Genomic DNA, 12,567 nt, shown 5'->3' with positions numbered 1-12,567 from the left:
GAGATTCATCACCTTGCTCTTCTATACTGAATGCCGTTACATAAATTACAGAATACCATTTGCCCTTTTCTACCTGCAACCCTCCTTTTGAAGGTCTGTGTATCTGCACTCTCAGACCTCTGTTCCTTTATTGTGAACTAGATTATCTTTTCATTCTCCGTTCCTTCCTCCCAAAATGTACTACTTTATGTTTATCCATGTTCGACTGCATTTGCTACAACTCTGTCCGCTCTCCTGACCTCTCCGTGCCCTCCCCAATTTGACAGCAGCAACAAATGTCACTTCATTCCATTCCCATGCCCAGATATTTTAAGTTTACAAGGAGAAGAGCAGCCAAAGCACAGGTCTTTGGTTTCCATCACCAGCTCCATCTTGTGAGAAACAACGGGCCGGAAATCACTCCCGAAATAACGGAGGAGCTCGGCATCGCTCTGCGTTTTCAGTGATGAATCGGACGAGTAAGTTCCCGCGTTTGCACATGCTCAGTGAAACGCGGAAACCGTGAAAGCGCCCCTGGTGGTTCGCCGGCGATATGACAGCTTCGAATTAAAGGGACATCGCACTCATGCAATCAGAGAAATCATTGAAAAAGGGCCAACTTGATTATCTACCCAGCTGGAAAGTAACTAATTACGCCACCAAACAGGTACGCTTAAAAATACCAGGTCTAAACTAAGTTTTAAAAGTGCAGTTAGTCTTAATGACTGCCAAACAACTAAAAATTAACTCCAAAAACTAAAATGTGGAGTCTCAGATTACTCCTTATTTTAATAGTTTTTGGTCATTAAAAAAAATGTTTAAAAACTAAAAATTTTTTTTTATTTTTCCCTTGTCTCTTTAATTTAATTCAATTATTTCTTCAGCTTTTTATATTAAAAAATTAAAACTTTTATTTACAATAATATCCAGAATACTAACTTTAAATGAGTGAAGTCTGCCTGCCTGTTTGAGCAATGCAGCCTGAATCTATGGGCGGGGCTTCTCTCCCTCACAGATTTTGTGGGCGTGCCTTCTCCGAACTGACGTTTCCAGCTGCGGCAACTCATGCTGCTCAGAGGCTGGGTTGATAGCGCACATTTTCTTTAAAGTTCAAATTCAAGCAATTGGACGCCACAGAACTCGCAGTAAGTACTTAAGTTAATTACATTTGCAGGAGCTGCGGTGAGCATTGCCTTGCTGCTCTGCGCGGTTTCTGGCCATTATTTACTTCCACTCTGTGCTTTCTAACCATTAGCCTCTTATGTGACACTTCATCGAACACTTTTTGAAACTCCAATCTAACTCGTGCCGATGAGCAGATTTGTAGAATCCAAAGTGATGCTTCACTTTTTGAAAGTGGACTCCCCCTATACCTCTCAACAACCATCACTCAAGCGTGCATATATAGGGTTTTAATGCAGCCTGTATCACGGTATTCCTAATTAATGCTGCAAATTTTTTCCAGACATCACGCACTTTGTCCCAGTCATAGTGCAGACACATTCTTTGCTCTCCCAGCAACAACACACAGACACACGTCACCCCTTACGCTCTATTTTAAAGTGTCAGCGGCCATCCGCAAATCCGGGCAATTGGCACGGTCCAGATTCAGGCTAACCTCGCAGTGGCCCAGGAGCCTGACGTTGCACGAAAATTATTATTATTTAGAAGAAAACCCCCCCCCCCCACCCCGCTAAAGACAAGCTCTGCCACTTGCCAACAGATCCTGAACAAGGCCCTTCACATTCCGGGAGGTGTCTGCAGTCTGCCCGCTGTGTGAGGCAAGTTTAATCAGGGTCGCGAGAAAGTTCTTGCACTTCTTCACATTTTCCTGCATTTCCTGGATTTAAAAAAAAAAGTCAGGGCATTAATCAACAACTATTTATTTGCCTCTCTTGCCCTTCTTTCCCCAACCTTCTCCCCTTATCTCCTGAAGGGGCTGGCATGTGGACATTCTGTGCTCAGGAGGATGGAAGCAATGCCCTCACACATTTTATGGTGAGTTGTGCTGCACACTATGCTGCTTGTGAGAAGCTCCTTGTTCCCGTTGTCCGCTCATCGAGGACTCAAACCCAACCTTGGCATCGTCTAATGATCGGCCAGAGACGAACCAGAGTCTATCCTCCTTGGAGGGATGGGAAGGGTAAGTGGCTGGGTGGGGCGTGTCTCTAAGGTTGAGGCAGCTCCAAGGTGACACACCGAGGGATACAAGTCGGGAACCGAGTCAACCCTCTGTGGCAGACTTGGTAACTGAGCCAGAGCACTGTCAACAATCGACCAGCCAGCTTTGCTCGCTACTGGAATCTGGAGGGGTCGACCAGTACTAGGGACAGGGATTCTTGTCACTCAGCTCCAGATGGCTCTGCAGGCCAAAGCTGTAATGGAGGCATTTAAAATTACAAAGGGTTTTGATAGAGTAAATAGGTAAAAGACCACGTCCTCTGATTGGGGAGTCAGTGACGAGGGGTCATCAATTTAGAACTGTCACTAAGAGAATATCGAATGCTTTGCCACAGGAAGTGGTTGAGGCAGAGATCATTGCATCCTTTAATGGAAAATTGAATATTTGCACCAGAGGAGGATACAGGGCTACGGAGAGACAGCAGCCAATGGGATAGGTTTCGGATTGCTCCAGTGCAGAGCCTACACAGACACGATGGGCCGAATGGCCTCCTCTGTGCTGTAAACTTCTCTGGTTGGTTCCATGAGTTGGGTGGTCCTGGCTGTATAAGCTTACAAGTGATCACAGCTAAACCCAATCCTGCCCTCACTTCATGTCCACACACATGCACAATGGCAACTTGCATTTATAAAGTACCTTCAACATGAAGAAACATCCAAAGGAACTGCGCCCAAGGCAAGAACTGCCAGAAAGCAATAAGGAGCAAGAACCCGAGCTCACTTTTCTCTCCTCCCAAGGCCAGGAATCCTATCTTCTGAACAACTCCTCCCCCAGCGCCCTGTGTTACTGACTATCTCTACTGATGTTAATCCAGCTCCCTCACACTGTCACTCAATAACCCCTCTCCCCCCCGCAGTGCCCTGTTACTGACTGTATCTCTGCTGATGTTAATCCAGCTCCCTCACACTGTCACTCAGTAACCCCTCTCCCCGTCACTCAGTAACCCCTCTCCCCCAGCGCCCTGTTACTGACTGTATCTCTGCTGATTTTAATCCAGTTCCCTGTCACTCAGTAACCCCTCCCAGCCAGTTTCCACATCAGCACTTGATTTTTGTTGAAAGGCTGCTGACAATTCCAGTTTGGATTTACTATGAATAAAGTAAATCCCTTGTAAGGAATGAATTCCTCATTAAACTTTACAATCCAAAGTCTGAAAGGCCGAATGCAGCCCGACAACTTTTATTTATTTTTCTGGAATGATCTCCCCTCCTATCTTGAAGACAGCGCCTCTCGCTAGGACACAGGCAGTCTTTCAGTACCTCGTTCAACCTGGGAAATTGCGCACACTCTGGATATGAATGCTGGCAGGCCAATCAAGTATGAACGGCATTACAGCCTATTCAACCATGTGGGCCGTCACTGCCAAACGTGATCCCACTGTCACCTGACGCACGCGCACACACCAGGGCTTACACTCGGCTCTCCCGCACACTCGCTTCTGGCCTCAGCAGCTGAAGGCACGGCCGCCAACGGTGGAACGATTAAAATGGGGGGTGCCCAAGAGGCAAGAATTGGAGGAACACAGAGATCTCGGAGGGTTGTAGGGCTGGAGGAGGTTACAGAGATAGGGAGAGGGGGCGAGGCCATGGAGAGATTTGAAAACAAGGATGAGAATTTTTAAATTGAGGCGTTACTGGAGCGGGAGCCAAAGTAGGTCAGTGAGCCCAGGGGGTGATGGGTGAACAAGCAGCGAGTGGTGGGCGCACACGCGCACGGAATCATGGGACAATGATCTGACCTATCCCAGGGCCCAGTGAGCCAGTGCACTGCTACTGCGGCTGAGTTCAGTTATCTCAGCACAGACCAGTGATCGAGTCTGGACTCTTCCTGGTCTCCATGAATCAGTATCGCACCAGGTGATGCATTTATCAACTGAACTAACAACAGGAGTTCAGCTGAGATTTCAAAAGAAAAATTGAGAAGTAGATTCGGGCACTATGAACAGGATTTAACGAGGGAGACGTTTGTTAGCTGTGTGAGCTCCTTTATGGGCTGCAGCGTGTCCAGAACCACTTGGCTACAGGAAACCGCTAAGCTAAGCGCAGACACCTCCTCCGTGGAGAGGGAAGGGAAAGGGAAGACGAGAGGCTGAATCACCGCCAGATCAGATCACTGTCACACGCCTCCTAGCAGCCTGAAGAGTGGCATCGGCAGAGGCCAGGTTACCTGTCCAGCTCTTGCCAGGGGTACAGAACGTGGCACCAGGGAGACCTAGAGAGGGGGGAGACAGGAAGAAAACAAATACCATTAAACAATATTTTAAAAGTCGTCGCCTCTTCCTGTTTCTCTTGGCGAAGAGATTTTTTAAAAGCCTGTAAAATAAAAAGGTTTCTAAGAGAGATCACTGTGGCCACACTGACCTGCGAAACAGCGGGCGTTCCGGCCAGCGGAGAACTGGGAAGAACTTGAGGCTGGACTTGCAGTCGCGTCTGCACCTTGGTTGCGGGTTGGGGCTGAAGTGGAGGCTGCGGTGAAGGTGGGGTCTGGATTGGCGCTTGAGACATGACAGTGTGGTGGCTGTTCACACCGGTTATGGTCGTTGTGTACACAGTCTGTGGAGTGGTGGTACTCGCGGATATCTGCAACAAAAGCAGATTCACAAATCACTAAAAGGAGCGACGCAGATTAATAAGGCCGGGAAAAAAAAGCGAACAAAATACTGGGGTTCATTTCTAGAGGGATAGAATTGAAAAGCAAAGAAGTTATGTTAAACTTGTACAGAACCTTGGTTAGACCACACTTGGAGAACTATGCACAGTTCTGGTCTCCATATTATAAAAAGGATAGAGAGGTACTGGAGAAAGTGCAAAAAAGATTGACAAGGATAATAACAGAACTGAGAGGTTAGACTTATCAGGAAAGATTGAACAGGCTGGGACTCTTTTCTCTAGAAAAAGAGAAGGCGGAGGGGTGACCTGATAGAGGTCTTTAAAATAAAGAAAGAGTTTGATAGGGTAGAGGTAGAGAAGATTTGGGGAGACACTTTTGGGGAGACTAAAGCTAGGAGCTATAAATATAAGATAGTCACTAATAAATCCAATAGGGAATTCAGGAGAAACTTCTTTATCCAGAGAGTGGTGAGAATGTGGAACTCACTACCACAAGGAGTAGTTGAGGCGAATAGTGTAGATACATTTAAGGGGAAGCTCGATAAACACAAGGGAGAAAGGAATAGAAGTTGTTGATCGGGTTAGAGGGGTGGGAGAACGCTTGTGTGGAGCATAAACGCCAGCATAGACCAGTTGGGCCGAATGGACCATTTCTGTACTGTAAATACGATATAATTCTATGTTTAAAAAAAAGCAATATTAGATGTCACCCACAGGTGGAAAATAGATAATATTTTTATCCAAAATTAAAACAGAAAATGCTGGAAACACTCAGCAGGTCAGGCAGCATCTGTGGAGAGAGAAACAGAGTTAACGTTTCAGGTCGATGGCCTTTCATCAGAACTGATCAGATCAGAATATTCTAACCCATACAGCCAGCGAAGCTCGCCAGAGTGGGGAAAACACAGCAGCATGAGAAAAGGATATTTGATTCTCAAACCCATTTCCAACACTTGCTTTGTGCTCTATTGCGAACTTCTCTTTTTTTCCCCTTCATCCACAGGATGTGGGCATCGCTGGCAAGGCCGGCATTTATTGCTCATTCCCAGCTGCCCTGATTTGATGCAACTGAGTGTCTTGCTAGGCCACTTCAGAGAGCAGTTAAGAGTCAATCACGTTGGTGTGGGACTGGAGTCACATACAGGCCCAGACCAGGTAAAGACGGCAGGTTTCTTTCCCTAAAGGACATTGGTGAACCAGTTGGGTCTTTTACGACAATCCGACAGCTCCACGGGGTCGCTTTTACTGACACCAGCTTTTTATTTCCAGGTTTGTTTAAATTGAATTCAAATTCTCAAACTGCCATGGCTGGGGTGGGGGGGTGCGGGTATTTGATCTCTCATTCTCTGGATTACTAGTCCAGCAACATAACCACTACACTCAACTCAATCGAAACCAAACCCTTGAAAATCCTGGAACTTTGGTCTTGCTGGACTTGTACATATTTTAAGAACTAGCTGATCACCCATGGCATTGCACACAGTGAGTCAAAACCAAGTGCTGTGTTCAGGTGAAGCAGGGTTAGAGGGCCAGGGATAATTGGAACAGCACATGCGGTTATAATTCAGCCTCTGGTTTGAAGTCATACATTCCATTACAAATTCTTTTGCCCACAATTTTAATGGAAACTGCCTATGTAAACTTGTCATGTTGTAATTACACCCTCTCGCCAGTGATGGCGCTACAGCACCTCTATCTCGGTTTTGTGGGTGGGTTTTCAATTCAAGCAACTGCCAACTTCACACAGGCAGTTCCCATTATAAATATGGATCTAGGAATTTATGAATGCGGACAGGGAGCGTACATAGACGCCAATACCGACATGTTAACCGGATTAAGGTAACCCAGAATAAAAATGGAGGTTGTTCCTTTCCTAGGTTTCAAATGGAGCATTAGAGATGGTCTGTTTACAAGAATACTGAAAGATTCTGTTCTGCAAGGTTTAAGATGGAGGCTGGTGCAGCCTGCACGGTTTTGGCAGAGGACAGAAAGACCTTTTTTTTATTCGTTCATGGGATGTGGGCGTCGCTGGCAAGGCCGGCATTTATTGCCCATCCCTAATTGCCCTCGAGAAGGTGGTGGTGAGCCGCCTTCTTGAACCGCTGCAGTCCGTGTGGTGACGGTTCTCCCACAGTGCTGTTAGGAAGGGAGTTCCAGGATTTTGACCCAGCGACGATGAAGGAACGGCGATATATTTCCAAGTCGGGATGGTGTGTGACTTGGAGGGGAACGTGCAGGTGGTGTTGCTCCCATGTGCCTGCTGCTCTTGTCTTTCTAGGTGGTAGAGGTCGCGGGTTTGGGAGGTGCTGTCGAAGAAGCCTTAGCAAGTTGCTGCAGTGCATCCTGTGGATGGTACACACTGCAGCTACGGTGGGCCGGTGGTGAAGGTAGTGAATATTTAGGATGGTGGATGGAGTGCCAATCAAGCAGGCTGCGTTGTCCTGGATGGTGTCGAGCTTCTTGAGTATTGTTGGAGCTGCACTCATCCAGGCAAGTGGAGAGTATTCCATCGCACTCCTGACTTGTGCCTTGCAGGTGGTGGAAAGGCTTTGGGGAGTCAGGAGGTGAGTCACTCGCCGCAGAATACCCAGCCTCTGACCTGCTCTTGTAGCCACAGTGTTTATGTGGCTGGTCCAGTTAAGTTTCTGGTCAATGATGACCCCAGGATGTTGATGGTGGGGGATTCGGCGATGGTAATGCCGTTGAATGGCAAGGAGGTAGTTAGACTCTCTCTTGTTGGAGATGGTCATTGCCTGGCACTTGTCTGGTGCGAATGTTACTTGCCACTTATCAGCCCAAGCCTGGATGTTGTCCAGGTCTTGCTGCATGCGGGCACGGACTGCTTCATTATCTGAGGGGTTGCGAATCGAAATGAACACTGTGCAATCATCAGCGAACATCCCCATTTCTGACCTTATGATGGAGGGAAGGTCATTGATGAAGCAGCTGAAGATGGTTGGGCCTAGGACACTGCCCTGAGGAACTCCTGCAGCAATGTCCTGGGGCTGAGATGATTGGCTTCCAACAACTACTACCATCTTCCTTTGTGCTAGGTATGACTCCAGCCACTGGAGAGATTTCCCCGATTCCCATTGACTTCAATTTTACTAGGGTTCCTTGGTACCACACTCGGTCAAATGCTGCCTTGGTGTCAAGGGCAGTCACTCTCACCTCACCTCTGGAATTCAGCTCTTTTGTCCATGTTTGGACCAAGGCTGTAATGAGCTCTGGAGCCGAGTGGTCCTGGCGGAACCCAAACCGAGCATTGGTGAGCAGGTTATTGGTGAGTAAGTGCCGCTTGATAGCACTGTTGACAACATCTTCCATCACTTTGCTGATGATTGAGAGTGGACTGATGGGGCGTTAATTGGCCGGATTGGATTTGTCCTGCTTTTTCTGGACAGGACATACCTGGGCAATTTTCCACATTGTCGGGTAGATGCCAGTTTTGTAGCTGTACTGGAACAGTTTGGCTAGAGGCACGGCTAGTTCTGGAGCACAAGACTTCAGCACTACAGCCAGGATGTTGTCGGGGCCCATAGCCTTTGCTGTATCCAGTGCACTCAGCTGTTTCTTGATATCACGTGGAGTGAATCGAATTGGCTGAAGACTGGCTTCTGCGATGGTGGGGATGTCGGGAGGAGGCCGAAATGGATCATCCACTCGGCACTTCTGGCTGAAGATGGTTGCAAACGCTTCAGCCTTGTCTTTTGCACTCACGTGCTGGACTCCGCCATCATTGAGGAAGGGGATGTTTACAGAGCCTCCTCCTCCTGTTAGTTGTTTAATTGTCCACCACCATTCACGACTGGATGTGGCAGGACTGCAGAGCTTTGATCTGATCCGTTGGTTGTGGAATCGCTTAGCTCTGTCTATAACATGTTGCTTCCGCTGTTTAGCATGCATGTAGTTCTCAGTTGTAGCTTCACCAGGTTGGCACCTCATTTTTAGGTACGCCTGGTGCTGCTCCTGGCATGCTCTTCTGCACTCCTCATTGAATCAGGGTTGATCCCCTGGCTTGTTGGTAATGGTAGAGTGAGGAATATGCCTGGCCATGAGGTTACAGATTGTGCTGGAATACAATTCTGCTGCTGCTGATGGCCCACAGTGCCTCATGGATGCCCAGTTTTGAGCTGCTAGATCTGTTCTGAATCTATCCCATTTAGCACGGTGACAGTGCCACACAACACGTTGGATGGTGTCCTCAGTGCGAAGATGGGACTTCGTGTCCACGAGGACAGTGCGGTGGTCACTCCTACCAATACTGTCATGGACAGGTAGATTCATGAGGACGAGGTCAAGTAGGTTTTTCCCTCGTGTTGGTTATCTCACCGCCTGCCGCAGGCCCAGTCTGGCAGCTATGTCCTTCAGCACTCGGCCAGCTCGGTCAGTAATGGTGCTACCGAGCCACTCTTGGTGATGGACATTGAAGTCCCCCACCCAGAGTACATTGTGCCCTTGCTACCCTCAGTGCTTCCTCCAAGTGGCGCTCAATATGGAGGAGGACTGATTCAGGGGGAGGGCGGTAGGTGGTAATTAGCAGGAGGTTTCCTTGCCCATGTTTGACCTGATGCCATGAGATTTCATGGGGTCCAGAGTCAATGTTGAGGACTTCCAGGGCCACTCCCTCCTGACTGTATATCACTGTACCGACACCTCTGGTCGGTCTGTCCTGCCGGTGAGACAGGACATACGCAGGGATGGTGATGGAAGATGAAAAGAAATTAGGGATAGTATTAGATCCAAAGAGGAGACATATAAAATTGCCAGAAAAAGCGGCAAGCCTGAGGGTTGGGAGCAGTTCAGAATTCAGCAAAGGAGGACAAAGAGATTGATTAAGAGGGGAAAAATAGAGTATGAGAGTAAACTAGCAGGGAACATAAAAACTGACTGTAAAAGCTTCTATAAATATGTCAAGAGAAAAAGATTAGTGAAGACAAATGTAGGTCCCTTACAGTCAGAAATGGGGGAAATTATAAGGGGGAAAAAAATGGCAGAACAATTAAACACATACTTTGGTTCTGTCTTCACAAAGGAGGACACAAATAACCTCCCGGAAATGTTAGGGAACCAAGGGTCTAGTGAGAGGGAGGAACTGAAGGAAACCATTATTAGTAAAAAAAAGTGCTGGGAAAATTAATGGGGCTAAAGGCTGACAAATCCCCAGGGCCTGATAATCTACATCCCACAGTACTAAAGGAAGTGGCCCTGGAAATAGTGGATGCATTGGTGATCATCTTCCAAAATTCTATACACTCTGGAACAGTTCCGACAGATTGGAGGGTGGCAAATGTAACCCCACTATTTAAAAAAGGAGGCAGAGAAAAAACAGGGAATTACAGACCAATTAGCCTAACATCTATTTTAAAAGATGTGATAACAGAACACTTGGAGGGCATTAACGGGATTGGACAAAGTCAGCATGGGTTTACGAAAGGGAAATCATGCTTAACAAATCTACTGGAGTTTTTTGAGGAGGTAACTAGTAGGATAGGGGAGAACCAGTGGATGTGGTGTTTTTGGATTTTCAGAAGGCTTTTGATAAGGTCCCACACAAGAGGTTAGTGTGCAAAATTAAAGCACATGGGATTGGGGGGAATATACTGGCATGGATTGAGAATTGGTTAACAGACAGGAAACAAAGAATAGGAATAAACGAGTCTTTTTCCGGGTGGCAGGCAGTGACTAGTGGGGTACCGCAGGGATCAGTGCTTGGGCCTCAGCTATTCACAATATATATCAATGATTTGGATGAGGGAACTAAATGTAACATTTCCAAGTTTGCAGACGACACAAAGCTGGGGTGGTATGTGAGCTGTGAGGAGGATGCAAAGAGGCTCCAATGTGATTTAGACAAGTTGGATGAGTGGGCAAGAACATGGCAGATGCAGTATAACGTGGATAAATGTGAGGTTATCCACTTTGGTTGTAAAAACAGAAAGGCAGATTATTATCTGAATGGTGATAGATTGGGAAAAGGGGAGGTGCAACGAGACCTGGGTGTCCTGGTACACCAGTTCCTGGAAGCGAGCATTCAGGTGCAGCAAGCAGTTAGGAAGGCGAATGGTATGTTGGCCTTCATTGCAAGAGGATTTGAGTACAGCAGCAGGGATGTCTTACTGCAGTTATACAGGGCCTTGGTGAGACCACATCTGGAGTATTGTGTGCAGTTTTGGTCTCCTTATCTGAGGAAGGATGTCCTTGCCATGGAGGGAGTGCAACAAAGGTTTACCAGACTGATTCCTGGGATGGCAGGACTGACGTATGAGGAGAGATTGGGTCAACTAGGCCTATATTCACTCGAGTTTAGAAGAATGAGAGGTGATCTCATCGAAACATATAAAATTCTAACAGGACTCGACAGACTAGATGCAGGGTGGATGTTCCCAATGGCTGGCGAATCCAGAACGAGGGGTCACAGTCTCAGGATACGGGGTATGCCATTTAGAACCGAGATGAGGAGAAATTTCTTCACTCAGAGGGTGGTGAACCTGTGGAATTCTCTACCACAGAAGGCAGTGGAGGCCAAGTCATTAAATGTATTCAAGAAGGAGATAGATATATTTCTTAATGCTAAAGGGATCAAGGGATATGGGGAAAAAGCGGGAACAGGGTACTGAGTTGGACGATCAGCCGTGATCATTTTGAATGGCGGAGCTGGCCCGAAGGGCCGAATGGCCGACTCTTGCTCCTATTTTCTATCTTTCTATGTTTCTATAATGCAAAGTATCCAAACAGGGAATGTTTCCTGAAATGTTTTAACACCATCAAATTGATTAGGAACTGCAAACTGATATAAATAAGCTTAAATTCAGTTTCTAACATCAAAAATCATTCCAAATCACCTCGAAGTCCCTTTTTCCAACATTCAGAGGATACAGAGTGAGCTGCAAGGCAGGTATCCAGTGAAATGACTTCAAAAGGCATTCAACCCAGGGGAGAAATTGAAACTATTAATGTTAGGATCTGAAATGCACTGCCTGAGGGGGTGGTGGAGGCAGATTCAATCATGGCCTTCAAAAGGGAACTGGATAAGTACTTGAAAGGAAAAAATTTGCAGGGCTACGGGGAAAGGGCGGGGGAGTGGGTCTCCTTGGACTGCTCTTGCACAGAGCCGGCACGGACTCGATGGGCCAAATGGTCTCCTTCCGTGCTGTAACCTTTCTATGATTCTATGGATGTACTGGTCTTGAAGCCCAAAGTGACACAATTTAGTGAAGGGTCAGTCGAGGCACCTCAGCTCGAGCCCACGGCCCCCAGAGGCCGAGTTATCGACCTCAGTCACGCCATCCACCAGGCTCTGCCTCACACTGCGGGGGGAGGCAGCGGGGGGGGGGTGGGGGGAGTTATTAACAGGACTCCTGTCACACACGGCCCCTCCATGCTGAAGACAGAGTAGCAGTGGGGAGGCCTAAGGGCAGACTGTGTGTGTGTGTGCCTTCAACCAAAGAGTGTGCATGTAACAAGGGAAGGAAAGAAAGAAAGAAAGCTCATAGATACGGAGAAACTATTTCCTCTGGTGGTGGAATAAAGAACAAGGCAGCATAACCTTAAAATTAGAGCCAGGCCGTTCAGGAGTGAAATCAAGAAGCACTTTTTCACACAAAGGGTAGTGGAAATCTGGAACACCCTCCCCCAAAAGGCTGTGGATGCTGGAGGTCAAATGAAATTTTCAAGACCGAGATTGATAGATTTTTATTGGGTAAGGGTATTGAAGGATGTAGAGCAAAGGCGGGAAAATGGGGTTACGGTACAGGTCAGCCATGATCTAATTGAATGGCGGAACAGGCTCCAAGG

The 12,567-nt window shown here is 47.3% G+C and overlaps 1 protein-coding gene across 1 annotated transcript in view; it reads right to left on the bottom strand.

The window, feature by feature from the left end:
* Positions 1–12,567, bottom strand: part of LOC137333834 (transcription initiation factor TFIID subunit 4-like) — a 249,460-nt gene that overhangs the window by 181,023 nt on the left and 55,870 nt on the right. The window contains exons 4-6 of the mRNA XM_067998200.1: positions 4,522–4,740; positions 4,328–4,372; positions 1,697–1,819 (exon numbers count right to left, since the gene is read on the bottom strand). Of these exons, the coding sequence (XP_067854301.1) occupies positions 1,697–1,819; positions 4,328–4,372; positions 4,522–4,740 (387 nt within the window). The remainder of the gene's footprint in view (positions 1–1,696; positions 1,820–4,327; positions 4,373–4,521; positions 4,741–12,567) is intronic.

Source organism: Heptranchias perlo, chromosome 16 (genome assembly GCF_035084215.1).
Source record: "Heptranchias perlo isolate sHepPer1 chromosome 16, sHepPer1.hap1, whole genome shotgun sequence".
Lineage (NCBI taxonomy): Eukaryota > Metazoa > Chordata > Chondrichthyes > Hexanchiformes > Hexanchidae > Heptranchias > Heptranchias perlo.
This window is presented reverse-complemented; position numbering and strand designations above follow the sequence as displayed.